Source organism: Furipterus horrens, unplaced genomic scaffold (genome assembly GCF_987537825.1).
Source record: "Furipterus horrens unplaced genomic scaffold, mFurHor1.1.pri manual_scaffold_2, whole genome shotgun sequence".
Lineage (NCBI taxonomy): Eukaryota > Metazoa > Chordata > Mammalia > Chiroptera > Furipteridae > Furipterus > Furipterus horrens.
Genome location: NW_028327172.1, coordinates 171,022,768 through 171,039,102, shown reverse-complemented (window position 1 = coordinate 171,039,102; position 16,335 = coordinate 171,022,768). Strand labels below are relative to the sequence as shown.

General features: G+C 36.5%; 2 protein-coding genes and 1 long non-coding RNA gene across 8 annotated transcripts in view; 2 read left to right on the top strand and 1 right to left on the bottom strand.

Annotated features, from left to right (window-relative positions):
• The window catches only part of MTHFD2L (methylenetetrahydrofolate dehydrogenase (NADP+ dependent) 2 like), a 109,678-nt gene extending 107,874 nt beyond the window's left edge, over positions 1–1,804 (top strand). The window contains exon 8 of the mRNA XM_090266762.1: positions 1,046–1,804. Coding sequence (XP_090122888.1) covers positions 1,046–1,158 — 113 coding nt within the window. The 3' untranslated portion in view covers positions 1,159–1,804. The remainder of the gene's footprint in view (positions 1–1,045) is intronic.
• Positions 1,805–6,397: 4,593 nt separating this feature from the next.
• LOC150019973 (uncharacterized) lies at positions 6,398–11,780 on the bottom strand. Its single transcript, XR_016509102.1, has 3 exons — positions 11,492–11,780; positions 9,296–9,370; positions 6,398–6,697 (listed from the first exon to the last, which is right to left on the bottom strand). It is a non-coding gene; the product is annotated as an uncharacterized LOC150019973 (long non-coding RNA).
• On the top strand, positions 8,583–15,559 carry EPGN (epithelial mitogen). 6 transcript variants are annotated; one of them, XM_090266758.1, is made up of 5 exons: positions 8,583–8,812; positions 9,284–9,403; positions 12,061–12,166; positions 12,881–13,033; positions 14,668–15,559. In XM_090266758.1, the coding sequence occupies exons 1-5, from the start codon at positions 8,680–8,682 to the stop codon at positions 14,720–14,722; spliced, it is 567 nt and encodes a 188-aa protein (XP_090122884.1). In that variant the 5' UTR covers positions 8,583–8,679; the 3' UTR covers positions 14,723–15,559. The 6 variants fall into 6 exon arrangements, with proteins under 6 accessions (XP_090122884.1, XP_090122882.1, XP_090122886.1 ...); XM_090266756.1 differs by having other exon boundaries at positions 8,584–8,812; positions 9,284–9,418; XM_090266760.1 differs by having other exon boundaries at positions 8,587–8,812; positions 9,329–9,403; positions 12,058–12,166.
• The last annotated feature ends 776 nt before the right edge of the window (positions 15,560–16,335 follow it).

Genomic DNA, 16,335 nt, shown 5'->3' with positions numbered 1-16,335 from the left:
TCTTAAATAAAACTTGCTGGAAGTTCTCTGCCATTTTCTTTTAGTATATTCATTGGATAAAACATCTTCATACTTTAGAACAGCACTATGTGTATATGCTCAGTAATTCAAATATGTTTAATGATTTTTATTAGACTTGAACTGGAATGTATTATTCACACATATATATGATGCTATTATTATAGCAGGAATGTTCCAACTTAACAAATAGATCCTGACTCTCCTATGTGACCAATCTCAAGTATTTTAGAAGTAGTTAACCAGAATTATGGGTAGTTAAGCCTATCATGAGGTATAGAGTTTCATCATATGAAACAAATTGAGCTGTATGGAGATTCAACCTACAGTTTTGATCTTTTTGTGTTCTTTCTTTATCCACATTAGGTATCATACACAGAAGTGTTTGTGTAAGTGTGTGTGTGTGTGTGTGTGTGTGTGTTACAGCCTACTCTATTCTAAAACTAATTTGAGGTTGTCTGAGTTATACATGTAAAGCAGAAAAATCTATTATATTCTGGTAAGTTAATTAAAGAAGGAGGCCAGTAGACTGAGGTGGCCCCTAATGCTGTGGCAGCCTATGGAAGCAAACCAAAATCTACTCCTGTAAATGCATCAAAGTTATGAAATCAAAACCTAAAGACCACCAGTCACAAACAGCCAACTAGGCTTTATGCTATATCCATCAATAACCTCCTGATTTTACTTCCCTCTTTTCTCTATAAAAGTCTCTGCCCAATCACTTTGTAAATTATTTGAATGTCTAATCACTGTGTTGTACACTTGAAACTAATATAATATATGTCTATTGTAATTGAAAAAAAATATTAATTTTTAAACAAACAAAACGTCTCTCCTGAGTTCCTGTCATTGAGCTCTCCTAACCACTGCTGGGTTGGCACTGCCCAGTCGCAATCAATGAATGCTCAAATAAACATTTTAAATGGTTTAAATGCCTCAGTTTATCTTTTAACAGTTCAGTATGTTTAAAAGCATAAAATTCTCAGAAAAATTTAAAAGTAAGAGTACTTTTCATTTCCTCCATTAGCTGTTAAGAAGAAGGCTGGCTTCATCACTCCCGTGCCAGGAGGTGTGGGGCCCATGACGGTGGCGATGCTTCTGAAGAACACCCTGCTGGCAGCTCAAAAAGCCATCTACTAGATCACAGGAAAGAATAAAGCAAGCTGAAATCATGCTATTTATTTATTTAACACAGGGAAAAAACCTTTATATTTTACTACAAAGCTATTTATTTCTGCATTATTTATTTTTTGATGGATGGAATTATTGTGGATGAGAGGATTCATGTAACTTTATGCATTTAACAGATTTTGAGTTTTAGGGGGAAAAAATTGCAATGGAAACTTAGTAACGGTTGTTTATTTGTGAATAATATTTGTTCATAATGTTAAAACCAGTAAAGGTCTCATAATAAATAATATATTTTTGACACAATTAAATATTACACACTGTATATTTTCAACAAATGTTTGTCAGCTAAATGGGCACCCGTGTAAAATGTAATTTATGTTTTGCCATAAACGTGCTCAATTTTTATATATTTTATGTTCTTTACCATATGTTAAAGAAACTAACTTGCTAAAAGAAAGATAAAATATAAAAAATAAAATCTTGATCTCATGTATCTTCCAAATGCATCCTAAGAGGAATTCTAATAAGAAATGATGTTCCATTCAAGGAAAGAAAAATATACAAGGAAGACAGAAAATGCAGTACTGCTTGAAAAGGCAATGATTATTTCAAATTGTAAATGACTACTTGTCATAATAAAAAATGTAATAAGAAAGTATTAGGTTTACACGTAATTTTTTATTCTTCTAGAATACTGTGTGGACAATTCCTTCTTTGAGGAATAATGGAAAACCTAAAAGCAAACAGAAAAGGCTACACAAAACAAAATTAAGGTAGTCTCTTCCCACAAATATCAGAAAAATAATATGACATAGTATGAGCGAGACCTTCATTAAAGAACAACTTTTACATTTTTTTCAAAAATTCAAAAATCTAATGGGAAAACACTTATGATGTGCCAATACTAAACATTAGGATATGACTAAAAATCCACTGTTTTTCTTGCCCACAGTTCTTCCCTCTTCTCCTACAGCATTTGATTCTCAAAATAGATGCCATGTTTCTAACACAATTTATATTAGGAAATACATGTGACTCTCAGTTGAAGAGTATTTTGAGACTGCTCTAGCCACACAAATGTATTGTTTTCATACCCAAATCCCAGTATATGCATGTGCCAATAATGATTCTTACCCAATGCCTGTCTTTAACAGTATGTATGCTTTATCATTTATGTGAAAAGACTAGAAGTTTATAATTAATAGCATTTTAATTGTATAATGAAAGCAATTTGAATAATACCTGTCTTCTTTTTTTCCTTAAGATATCTGTTAGTTTCTTTGTTCATATATTTGTTATCTATTTCTTTACAGCATGCTGGGAAATGTACACGTTTTTCAAACATGAAAGAGAAGGTTCTATAACCCATTCCATTATCAGTCTAGACCATCTTTGTCTAATAACTTTGACAGAAGTTTACATTCAAGGCTCCCAAACATTTCAGAAAGGGCCTTTTTAATTTTTAAGAGCTACAAATTCCCCAGACAAACAAAATGACCCAAAATACATGTACATGGAAAAGGTGGTCTGTCGTTTGAGCCCACCCTGCTCCCCTCCCAAAGTGTAGGAGAGGTTATTTATTAAAAGATTTTCCTCCTTCGCTAGGCTAAAATTCAAGAGTGAATCTTTCCAGAAACTAATTAAAACACCATAAAGGAAAAATTATTTTAACATTGTTAAAAACAGTAAAAAATACTTTATTCAAGACTATTGCAATAGAACCAAGACTTCTGCAATGCAGGAGATTGAACTCAACTCCCAGTACAGCAAAGACAGCTGGGGATTTACAGCCAATGAGCAGAATCAGGGGATCAGTGGATAGGAAAATTACTAAGAGAAACTTGATTCGATATCAATGGTAGGATGATCCTTGCTAAACCAGCTTACTATGATTCTTGCTAAAAGGCAGGCAATGACTTATGATGTCAAGGGTGGGGGTTGGGAAATTTGATCAGATATGGGATCGGGGTCCATAAACTGACTTAGTAGGATTCTTTTCTAAAGGTAGGCTGAACAGGCCAAGTCGAGACTACTCAAGAAGAAGACTCACAGGAACTTGACTAAAGTTTGGTCAAGGAGGAAGCCTTTGTCAACACATAAAGGAGGAAAAGTTGGTTTGTTCATACCATGACTTTATTTATAAATATTTGTAGTCCATAAAAGGTAGATGTATGATGTCCTTGTGCAGGAGCTTTGGAAAAGTAAACTGTCTTCTACAAGTATCTGTAAAAAGGACCTTACAGAATTAATAGGCATTGAACAATAATACAGAGATATGTAGGCGAGAATGAGCTTAGCATATATATATGAAAACAAGGGTTACAGTCTTATTAAAATGAAAAGTGTGTTGGAGAGTGGTGGAACTACAACTGGCTAAGTATGTGGAAATAGATTAGGAAAGCTTGAATAAATTAAACTTAGACCAAATTGAGTAAGTTATGAGAATTGTAATTAGAATCTGAAAAATGTTTTCACTGATTAACAAAAGGAAGTTAAGGGGAGATGATTTTGGCTAAGATATAATATATTCAGTTTAAGATATGTTGAATATGAGGTGATGATATAATATATAAATAAAGGCCCTAATGTAATATCAATCTAGGAAGGGAAAAGGAATTCATAACTAGCAATGAAAATTTAGGACACATAATACATAAGAATGTATTAACCACAAATTCCTGGTCTTATTGACTATTATACACACCCCGTGTCTTTCTACACTTGTTCACTAGTAACAGTTATCCTTAACTGAGAGCCTGTCACCTGCTAAATGCTTTACTTTCTCTTTGCTATTGACAGTCCCCACTTGATAGGTGAGAAAATTTAGTTTTTGGGTTATTAAAGTCTCATCCAAGGCCAAATGGAAAATGAAGGTGGCCCTGAAATTCGAAACAAGTCTGTTAGGATGATGTAAGTCAGAACCCACTCTCTTTCCACTATACCATTTTGCCAGCCTCTCCCCTCAACCAAAAATCCTTTCTTATTGCTGTATGTCTAAATTCTACTTGTTATTTAAGATTCACCTCAAATGGAACATCCATGGAAACTGCCATGAGAACTTATGTCCCACCCCTGAACTCTCATAGTTGTGCACACAATCATGGCATTTATTAGTTCCTACCCAGAACTGTAGTTATGTATATACTTTCCTTATCTCCCTTTAGTTCCTTCAGTCCACACATGATTTGTCTATTCATCCTGCAAACATCATAACACTCACCCCAGTGCTGTGAATGTTGTAGGCATTTAACATTTTATTAATGAATAAATGAGTGAATAACAACTGACTCCATAAGAATTACAGAATGAATTTAGAGAGATTTAAGCAAAGAACTAAAGACCATTTCCTGACATATCCAACAACAAATTTTGGTTTAGTTAGTGAAAGAGCAAAGAAAAAAAAAAGGAAAAGGAAATAAGTGAAGAGAAGAAAGGAAAGGAAGAGAAGGAAGGGAGTGAAGACACTTATAGAGGTGCTGATAACTAAAGGGGCAAGATGAATAAATTTAAAAGATAAAAAGTAGTAGGAGGGAAAAATGATAGTGGAGTGTCACAGCTCTTAGTCTTCTCCTTTCTCCTTCCAACCTGCTCTAATGTGTATCAAGAGCAGATAAAGATATCAATGAGGCCACCTTACAAAACCCATCTCTCCCAGTCTTCTGGATTGGGGAAAGGACTGCCTGATGAGAGTATTGAAGAAGTGAAGGTAGGAGTCTCTCCCATCAGGAATGTAAGTGGGATTCAGCAGTATGAGTTCTCAAGGAAAATAAGCATGTGGGATGACTGGGAGCTATTTCCTGCTATAAACCTTAAGCTAAGTGGTGGACGAGTTTCTATGATGTGGCCCAACTCACCAAACTAGGGAAGCATCTGGAGAGACAACAATCCATTTCTCTAAGCCCACATGTGTGTGAAAGCCACAGTTCATTTAATATTTAGATTCTAATGATAAACAATTTATTTAAAGTTTGATTTTAGGAGATAATTAAGAGAATTTCTGCATTATACCAACTCCTGCCAGACAATACAGCTTGGGAAATGGAAAGGGTGTATGTCTGGACATTAAATATGGATTCAGGTCCTGACTCTGGGGCATGTCCTTTGGCAAGTCACTTTATTCTTTTGAGCCTTCATTCCTTATTTGTCATATGAGAGTAAAAATAAACCCTGTTGTTAATTTCTTTATTCACTTAAGACAGATTTGCTGAATATATACTATACAACAGGTGCTAGAATTGTTGGGGCCATGATTACTGAAGAAAGAATTGAAATGTGAATGAAAATCTTTTGTAAAATGTAAAGCACTGTTGTTACTGGAGGGGGGGGGGGGGGTGGCTGCCCTTGAGTAGGCCTGCCTAGGGCCAGCTGGTAGTGTTTGAGTTCTTGACTTCATGTAGGAAAGTTTTCACAGCATGACTCCAGGTGACTTATGAGGGTATGCTTATTAAATCTGGGGACAGTGAAACAAGGAAGGGCTTAGCATAGAAGAAACAACAGGAGAGCCTAGGCTAGACTACCTTAGTTCACTGAGAAGTCAGAGCATAGGGGGCCGTGGGGACAGGTTCAGGAGGTTAGCCTGGGAGGAGCTGCTGCTGCCCATTTTCTCCCCTGGTTGCAAGTCTTGTGGAGACCCTTAGAGTCCAGGAGATGTGTGACTATGGGGAAAGAAGAGGGGAAGGGGATGGGGCAGGGAATAGCAAGGGCTGTTTCCCAGAAGGAAAGAGCTCAATGGGTCCTTTGTCTTGAGGCTCTTATATTTCTCTTACATGTGGGAATTTTAGGGAAGGTTTCAGGGGATGGTGTCAGCAGAATATTCATCAGTTTTCCAGGTGTGCTGTTTTAGGGTCTTGGTATCCATTGATTGGTCAGTGCCAGGGCAGAAGGTCCTTAGTCATTGCAGCTGGTCCTGGGGTCGTCCACTGGGATTTGCTGCTTTTCTGGACCTGGACCTGAAATACCACTGAGGCCTATATGCTGTCTCTAGAGAGGCGACCTTCTGCATCTAGCTGTAAATTGCTTGGCCATTTTGTTCAGCTGTCTTAGTTTCTCTATCCCACTTGTCCTCTAAAAACTGCAATAGGTTGTGATGGTGTAATAGAGCAAACTGGGGCTCGGCCATGTGGCACCTTGACACATGACCCAACAATTAGTGTTGAAGGAGACAAGTTTTTATTTACAGAATTCCAACCTTGTGGCGGGGGGCAGGGGGCGGGGGGGCAGTTAAGAGCACTTCTGCTCAGAGCCCGCCTCTCCCACAAGACCCAGCTCTTCCCTTGCTCCCCAAAAGACTATAAGCCAAAACCATGGCCAGAAGTTCCCCATTTCCTTATCTGTTCCTAAGTTGGCCACATACATGGGTCTCCGTCCTTTCTGGAATGTGCACTTGTGGGTTTCGGAGTCGCCATCCTCTCACAGCAGCTCTCTCCAGGGTCTGATGTATGCTGTTCTCAGCCTCCATGTAATGGTTCAGGCAAACATGTGCTGTGTCGCTGGATCATGTGGAGTCCAGGGAGGCACACATCCCAAGAGAGTGGCTTCTCCATACGTCCTTCAGAGAAGCAGAAGTCTGCAGTTCAGTATTCTTGGTCACAGTTCAGCTCCAAGCATCTCCCACAAATACATGTTTGGTAAGTCAAGTCCCCGCACAGTTCCATCACTTCTGCCACGGGCCCCCTCTTACTCCAAACTATGTGGCTTCCTTCTCATGGTGAACCCCATCCCACCCCCTTTCAGAGCTCACAGCTGCTACCTTCTTCTCTCATCCCGCCCTTATTGTAAATACCGGCCTGGAACTTCCTATGTGACCTCATATCCGGCCCCTCCTATGATGTTCTACTTTTGCCAGTTCCCCCATATCTTTTACCTTCTTTTGGCTGCCATCTTTAGTCAGGGCAAGAGTTCCCTGTAGCACAGGGGCATTGGCTTCCCCTGGCTATGTCAGAAGCCACTATACACTCTCAGAGTCAGTACATCTTCTACCTCGGGCAGCAGTCCTCTGCATTCAAGAAAGGCACAGCTATTATCTTGCCATTGTTATACAAAGTATCTTTAAGTTCCATGTCATCCACTTCCCCCTCTCCCAACCAAGGAATGTGGGGACTATTTCAGAGGAACCCTCCACTCTGCACCCCATTACAATGGTGTATTTAATATTTTGTAAATGATTCCTTAAATTCTCATCAATGTTGCAGAAGATGATTTGACTTATAATTCAAATATTATTTGCTTGGGAGAAATATTATTCAGAAATTATCTTAATAAATAGTTTTAAAAACTCCACAGAAGTAGAAAGCAAAATGTAGGCCCATTTAAAGTGAGCAAAACACTATATATTCTTTTAAGTTTAAAACAGTGATGCCTGTAATAAGTGATTGCCCAAGTTGTAATGAGTTCAACAAGCTCATTCTTGTGTGATTTATAATGCCAAATTCATATCTGAATAGTAATAGGGATCCTTTCTGGTAAATTAAATTTGCTGGGTGGACATGATGAAATGATAACCTATCTTGACATAAACAGCTTTTTAGGGTATAGAAAATGTGAGCAATTGAAATTCCTGAGAGAAAGACACACCTCCTCCACAGAAAATATTTATAAATTATTCATAATGATTTGGGCAAGTGAAAATTTATGGGAAGCTCTTTATAGTCACAAAAAGTGATAGCAATATTTATATGTTTTAGTTTTTTAAATGACACTTTAATAACCATAGCTATACTAACGGTGAGAAAAATTTAAATAATGTGTTAATTTTTAAACTTCTTATGCATTGGATATACCAAACCTAAATACTTTAATTTTACCTCAATGGAAATTATTATTATTATTATTATTATTATTAATTATTGTTATCTTGGTGCTTTCCTGGCCCGTCTAGCCTACACATTGAGGCACAAATTTAAGTACTGTAGTTCCCAGAACTTGGTAGCATATTCCATTTACTCAGAAAAATATTATATGGCAGAGTGAAGAATGATAAATGTACATTTTAAAATAATTATTTTTAAAGAACTTGTAATAATAAAACTAGATAGCAAAAACAAAAATAGAATATTAAACCTCTGTTTTTACACGAATGGAATTGTTCTCCCCTGCCTCTAAATTACAAAATGTCTTGATTTGCAATGAAACCCACTCTGTACTGAAAGGCAGTGTAACTGACTGCCGATTCAGGAATATTTCTTTTATTTACAAGTTATGTTGTTTCCTAGTTTGCAAATATCAAAACTCCCTTTGCTGAAATCCAATAGAGTTGCTAGGAATTTTGGAGCTGGTACGATTCTTTCTACACCAGTGGGGCCTTTCCTGACTTCAGATTACTTTTTGTTGTTTTAAGTACTTTTGCTTCCCTGCGTTATGTCCATAGGTAACAGGAAATCAGTGTTTCAAAGGAAAACTTGATCACATCGCGAGATAACACAGGTATCCCAACAGGAGAGGGAGAGTGCGAGCGCCCGAGGCTTTATGCTGCTGCCAGAAGTACATATTTTTTTGATTGGTAACTGCCAGATGACGCTTCATCAAATATAAATGCAAGAAAGACTCAGGGAGCTCCATAAAAACCTTCTACCAGTCAGCCCAGGAGGACAACAGAGAGATACTGCTAACAAAGGGCAGGAGATGGCTTTCGGAGTGTCAGTATCAGTCTATCTCTTATTCAATGGTAGGTAATTTCTTTTTGTTTTGTTAATTTTTGTATCAGGTTAGAATGTGAATAGGATCTGTTTTCTTTGAATTAGAAGTTGGTTTTTAAGGGTTGTTCTTCATGACAAGGATCAGAGCAAGGAATCTGTGAATTAATTTAGTTTCATATGTAATGTGTATTCCTCTCCTACTACATTTTGACACTTTTTTTTAAGATCTTTAAAATATTTGCTTTATAAAACTGCAGAGTAGTTAATACATTTTAACTACTAAGAGTATATCGCAGCATTCCTGTGATTAAATCAGTATATAAATGTATTCACTTTCTATTAAATGTTAATGTGTTTCTATTCTCTTTAATGTGCTGGTTATAGGTGAGACATTGTTAGGAAATTGCCAGTCAGGTTATTGATCTCAAATGTAAATGAATTAAAAATCAAACACAAATGGGAATAAATAGAATAACTTTCAATCTGTTGCTTATACATAGAAGGAGGCTCACCTGCTAAAGATGCCTTTCTTCCTCTTCATCCAGCAATGGCAGCATTAACAGAAGACGTAGCCTTGAATGGAACACCTGAAATCACAACCCAGCAAAGTAATTGGACAGGTAACAAAACAAAAGGTATTTTCTTTACACTTTTGTATTTCAAGTGACTTCTTTTTAATTTTTGAGAGAAGTCTGGATTGTGATAAGAGCAACATTGGAAAATTTTAATATATATTTTATGATTAGATACCAACTCTTTTAGTTGGAATAACAGGTAAATGTGTCTGCAAAGAATTGGCTTTTTAAAAGGCAGAAGTGAAGGAATACCACATTTTCTGCTTGATTTCTGCTTGGTTCCGTAAATCCCACACATGTCCAGAGGCAGTGTGTCACCATTTTGGCATTATGATTTGATCTGTGACTATGAGCTCTGCACCCAAGTGAATTATGGCTAAAAGATTAAACCTTAATTCATGTACCCTCATCTTTGGAAATATCTTTTTTGTTGTTTCTTTTGAGGGGCTTGTGTTGTTGTTTTAGCATAGGCTATATTTCCTAACTACCCAATTTTTAATGGTGATAATAGGCTTTCTTTATTATACTATTATTTTTATTTGAATAACTTCCTGCTGCTGTTGAGCATCAGCATATTTTCAAACTGTTTGACCTCTTAGAAGTGAACTTGGTAAGCTTTTTACCTCCCAAGACCTGCGTACTGAGTAGTTCTAATTCTCATGCAGATCACATACTGCCCCCTAATGTGGAGACTGGTGATGTGACAGGACAGAAGAAATACCATATCTTGCTATCAGAGCCAGACAAATTAAAAAAAAAAAAAAAAAAAATCAAATCAAATATTTTTTCTGAATATGAAAGGAAGTAATAGTTAAGAATTCTTTATTTCACCAATAATTTTAAGATTTAAAAATGTATTCAAAATATTTTTGCCCATTTGGGTTTTTTAATATCTACCCATTTTCAAACCAAAATCAATGTAGGGTTTAGAATAATTTGTGTCTCCATGTATTCTGAGCCTTTGAACAAAAAAGAAAAGAATTATCTTCATTAGAAAATAACACTGCAGAAAATTAAAGTACATGTTCTCTCAATGACTGAGTTCATAATAGTATGCCCAAACCACCTTTTTTCTTCTCCAAGTTACAGGTAATAATAATAGAAAGAAACGATTGAATATATGATATCTCTAGTTTTCCCTTGCTTTCTTGATGGAGAACATTAGTTTTCCCTTGCTTTTTATTTAATTTAAAAATCTGAATCCAGTATTTTAGGGAATTTTAAAGTGTTATATAAGTAATATTCCTCTCCTCAGTGGAAAGATGAATCTCTGTAGTACTTTTGGGGGGGGAATGTCTTCTTTTGGTTCTCACATTTTCTAGCAAATCTTGATTCAGGCTCAAGTCTTGAAGTAGAAAGAATGTAGCCCGGTTTATAATGCAAAATTCTCACTGCTTCAGAATTAATATTAAAATGAGAAATTAGACTCATGACACCACATTCAATTAAGTGAATGTAAATTTTAAGGTATTGTGGGTTCCCCATCACAAGGAAAATCTACAATACAGGTTCTTGTCGGTGTCTTAGAACTTAGAGATTTAGTATTTTCAATGTAAAAAAGTCTGTCTTTTGAGATGTGAACAAATAAGCAGGAGTTTCTGAATCTCAGCAAGATAAAGATAGTGTAACGTAACTAATGATGAGGAGGTATTCATGACATGTTTATTCATAACAATGAGAATAAAATGACACTTAATCTACTTGAGAAAAATTTAAGAATCAGCAATGAAAGTATACCAAAGAGGACTCAGTTGTACAGTTTTACCGCTGTCATTCCCACTGCATAAACCCCGAGGATGATGTAGGTATATGTCCTTAGTACCTCAAGGAATGAAGAGTAAGCACCCTGAAATATGTACATTTTGCCACAACACAGCTTCCAAAAGGGAAGCTTCCCTTAAAGAGGCTTCTGGACACTTGACCACAAAGTTCTGTTAACTGTGGTGACTTGCATAGCATAAGAGCTAGAAATCAAAACCTGGGTTTTTAAATTCTAATTCCAAGGTTTTTCCCACAATTCATAACGTCTCTCAAATAAGTGAAATTTCTAAATAATATTTGAAAGTATTGTCTTAACTCTGTTAAGGCTGAGCCATAAGTTGTTTCCAGCTTCTTGTATAATCATAACCATACATCTTCTGAAGTCAAGTAGGGGAAATGGTCCCTTTTCAATTAGCTGCTCGTGGTAGTCCACGTAAGAGGGAATTCTCATCTCGCTCTGCTCCGGGAGAAAAGAAGAGAAACCAGTTTACTATCTCACAATTGTAAACCCAAATCTTGCAAAGTGCCGACTTCTTAGTTGTAAAGGGGAGGATGAAAAAATTGTGTGAGATCTATTTATACTTAGCATTCAAGCATACCTTTGGGAAGCCTTGCCCAAGATAGCTCACTAAAACTAGATTTGATGCTGCCACCTTTTGGCAAACTGGCCTCATGTACCTTATTATGTAGCTTCTAAAGAAGGGAACAATCATCAATTTACCTCCACTGCCTAATTAATTAATGATATGTCTAGGTGATGTTAACCTAACCTTTGAGAATATAACCTGCCAAGGGAGCCAATCAGTACTTCTATGGACAGAGCACTCAAAGAATATTCTTAAAATTAAAGATCCCTTTAACATGTCACAAATCTGTTTTAAAAATGTGACCCACTTCATCTGTTAATATTCTTTCTCCTTTTCCTTCTGACCACCCAGAAGAACCCCTTGCCTTAAAGTTCTCACATCCTTGCCTGGAAGACCACAATAGTTACTGCATCAATGGTGTTTGCGCCTTCCATCATGAGTTGAAGAAGGCCATCTGCAGGTAATTGCAAAGAACTTTCCAAGTCCTAGAGATGAGAGAAGGTGAATTTATGCCTCTGGTGTTTCACATACTACATTTCCACACACCTCTATTTTATGGAGCAAAAAGGATACATGATCTGATCATGACTCACCAATCCTCTTTGTAGTTGAATATCTAAGGAGTCTTTTTCTAAACTACCTAATCTGCATTACTCAAAAATATGGCTCCCAGATTAGCAGCATCTGTGTTACCTGGGAGCTTGTTAGAAATGCAGAAGTTTATGCTCCACTTCAAAACTACCGAATCCATGTCAGCATTTAAATATCAGGCAAATATGATTATAGGATGAAATGAAACAGGTTATGGTAAAAACACTTCAAGAACATAAAGTTCTAGAGCAACTAAGATACTATTTTTATGATCATTGATTTGTTAAGTATCTTCCTATGAAAGAGTAAACAATTTTCTAGATCAAGGCATGCAAGCATATGTACTACCTTCCCCTTCTACCAATAAGGAAAGCTGCACTGATATGGAGCCTTAATGATATGATTATTGTAAAATACATAGCTTCTTCAATACTGTAACATATTGGGTTTCATTTGGTATTTGCCCCTTTAATTTAAATTACATACTTTCTGTTGAAATTTTTTTATTCTTTGAAATTGGTCTTCTCTTTGTATTTCTATCATCATGAGTTTTAAAATTATTCATTCTTTTCTCTTCGTAAAGGTGTTTTAGTGATTATACTGGAGAAAGGTGTGAGCATTTGACCTTAACTTCCTATGCTGTGGATTCTTATGAAAAATACATTGCAATTGGGATTGGCGTTGGATTATTATTAAGTGGTTTTCTTGCTATTTTTTACTGCTACATAAGAAAGAGGTATGAAAAAAAAACAAAATATGAAATCACCAGGTACTTATTTATTTGAAAAATATTTATTGAGCCCCTACAATGTCCTAGGCATTGATGTGTATATTTTTTAGTGAAAATATGGCTGTAAATCTGGCAAACCCCTACATATTTGTTTTGATGCCTTTTCTCATAAACACAGACAAGCAGTAAAAATTTACCAGCAGTTGCAATAAAATAGCTCCAATTTAAAATTTCCCCCCATCTTCATCTCTGTCTGCCTACATATAAATGAGAAGAACAGTAGGCCCCACAAAGGTAGAGATTGTCTCTCATTCACAATTATGTATTTAGTGCCAAATACTGTACCTGGCACACAATAGATACCCAGTAAATATTTGTAAAATGAAGAAATCAAAAAATGAGTATTAAATGAGTGAAAATATGTGACAAATATGGGCCATCTACTTCTCAAAAATCAATTCAGGATATATTCAGGAAGTTCTACCTGCTACTAGAAGCTTAAGAAGATAAGCTTAATCCACTAAGGATAAATTACTTGTGTATTAATTCTTATTTCTGGTGTATCCACATTGGCAATTCTTTCCCTTAGATTCATGTAATAAGAGAAAATCAAGAAATCATGTGGAATAAATTAAAGAAAAAAGTATAAATATATTTCCCTAGCTATAGTCTATTAGCTAAGTTGTCAAAATAGGAAAAATTTTGGTTGCTTAATAATTACATCTTAAAGTAGAATCTGTTATAGCAAATTAGATCAGTTGATATAAAATCTATTACATCAATTGATATTATTATGTCAATTTCCTAAGAAACCAAAAAGGAAAAAAAAGCGGTAGACCTTTTAATGTTAAAAAGACAGCTATCTGCCCTGGCTGGTATGGCTTAGTTGGTTGGAGCATCATCCTAAGCCAAAGGGTCATGAGTTCGACTCCCAGTCAAGACCCATACCTGAGTTTCAGGTTCAATCCCTGGTTGGGGTGCATGCAAGAGACAACCAATCAATGTTTCTCTCTCACATCGATGTTTCTCTCCCACTCTCCCTCCCTTTTTCTCTCTCTAAAAATCAATAAACATGCCCTCGGGCAAGGGTTAAAAAACAAACAAACAAAAGACAGCTGTCTGAGGTCAGGTTCCCTAGAAGCGGAACATAAAATGAGGATTCTTGTGCAAGTGATTGAACACCCTTAGATAAAACTTGTAATGAAATAAGGAAAGCTAGATCAGAGGAAGAAGGTAAGATGTGGCATTAGCTGAAGTGGAGTGTCAGCCTGATTCCACAGGCAGATCTTGGAACATGAATGACATTACAGACCTATCCCCAAGAACATGAGGAATTTTGGTTTTAGTACCCTGTGCCATCAAGCATGGATGGCAGGTTGTTTCTGGCAGGGTAGTGGGCACAGGCCAGGAATCTCTCAGGAATCATCAGGCAAATTTCTCTGTTGGCCCAGGGCAACCATCTAGAGAAGGATGTTGCCGTGGGCCTGTTAACACCCACAGCCACTGGGGATGGATCTACCATTGGGTAAAAGGAATCTGGGGCACCACCACCAACTGCTACATGAGAATATTTATATAATCCCCAATAAGCTACACAAATAGCAGTCAAATTCATATGGAAATCCAATGCTCTGTTTTAGGTGTCTAAAATTGAAATCCCCTTACAACATCTGTTCCGGAGGAAGACCACTGTGAGGCCATTGTATGAAAATTTTATGAGGCATTTGTAAAAATGAGTGGACCCAAAATTAAAATTTTCAAATGAAGCAATGAAATTTCCCAAGCTGACTAGACTTGAAAATGATGAACGCTGGGATCATGATGAAACAAGAGAATAAATTTCAACATTGGTCTTTAGGCTTTGTCATTGTCGTGGTGCCATGGGAGCCAATGGAACAAGCTTGCAGTGACAGGAGTCAAGTTCATAGTACTGCTCTGGGCCTGTTGCTGTTGTATGGTTATTGTTCTTACTGCAGAGAGACTGAATTTCATGCTTCTGACTATGTCTGATGTAAGTTTTCATGGGAATAATTATTAACCTTGCAGCAAGTTAACACAATGAAATTTGGGTTCTTCATCTGCTTTCTACCAGTAATTTGGACCACACTGCTCAATGGACCTAATCCCAAACATGCTGCTTTTATAGTACCTAAAAGAATGCGATGTCAACTATTCAGATGACTTCAGTGTTATGGCACCATCAGTGAACCAAATATGTGCCTGGAGTCTAAGCCAGAGACAAGGAAATGGAATGTCCAAGGCAAACATACATCATATCCAGGTTGTGACAGTACCGTGGAGCCTTTATCTGTGAAATACGGAATAGACTGAAGAATTTCTGATGACTGAAATATATCTGGATATCAGGCCCTGAGTAGGCAAAACATTTCTAGTTCTGCATGGGTTATAAAACGTTGTGTTGGACTCATTGGTCCCCTAACACCTGTGTGTTCATCACTTCCTCCTATTGTTAGTGGAATTACCTGGTGACTATTCATTTGGACTGAAATTCTAGATTTCTACTAATAAATGAAATTCAAATTCTACAATTGATCCTGAAAAAGAAACAGAAGAATTGGAGACAGAATTTTTTTTTCATCAGCCGACAGCACGTGGAAACTTTCTTTACTATTTCTGAATGCTTAATAGCAGGTTTGCACATAGAGAGAGAAAATGGATGGAACGATGGTAGAAATGATTATATGGAAATTAGGGTCTTTCCTCTTTAATCATATTTCTTCCATGTAATTAGAATAATCTTGGGCAGGACCATTGACATCTTTAGGCTTTGGTTTCATTTTCTACAAGGCCCTTCTAGCTCTAAACTTTGACAGGGGGAGAAGAAAGCAATTTTTCCCTATCTGTGCTGCAAGTGGGATATTCTCAACCCCCACCTCTAAATCCAAAGCACACCACAGGCTATCATCTTAGGTGTATATTTTAGTGTTTGTTTTGTAAAATAATAATTTAAATTTTTGTTTTTAAAGGAAGCAAAACATAAAATTTAAAAATAATATCTACAATTTTTCTTTTAGATTCAATCTAAAGCTCTGGACTTGTTTTTCCCATTGTGATGTTAATAAGCAAAACAGTTTTGATGATTAGATGGGTTAAGACAGGATCAATAATGAATATTCTTATAACGGTTCCCTAGTAACAAGCCTTTCACTTATATTAAGTTCTGACTTTTCATTCATTCTTAAACAAAAGTTTATATTCTGCTTTCATTTGAGTAGAAGGCATTTATTTCACCGGCTTTGTTTTGCCTGCAGAAGGAATTTAAGGCGGATGAGTTGCGTGTCAGCACT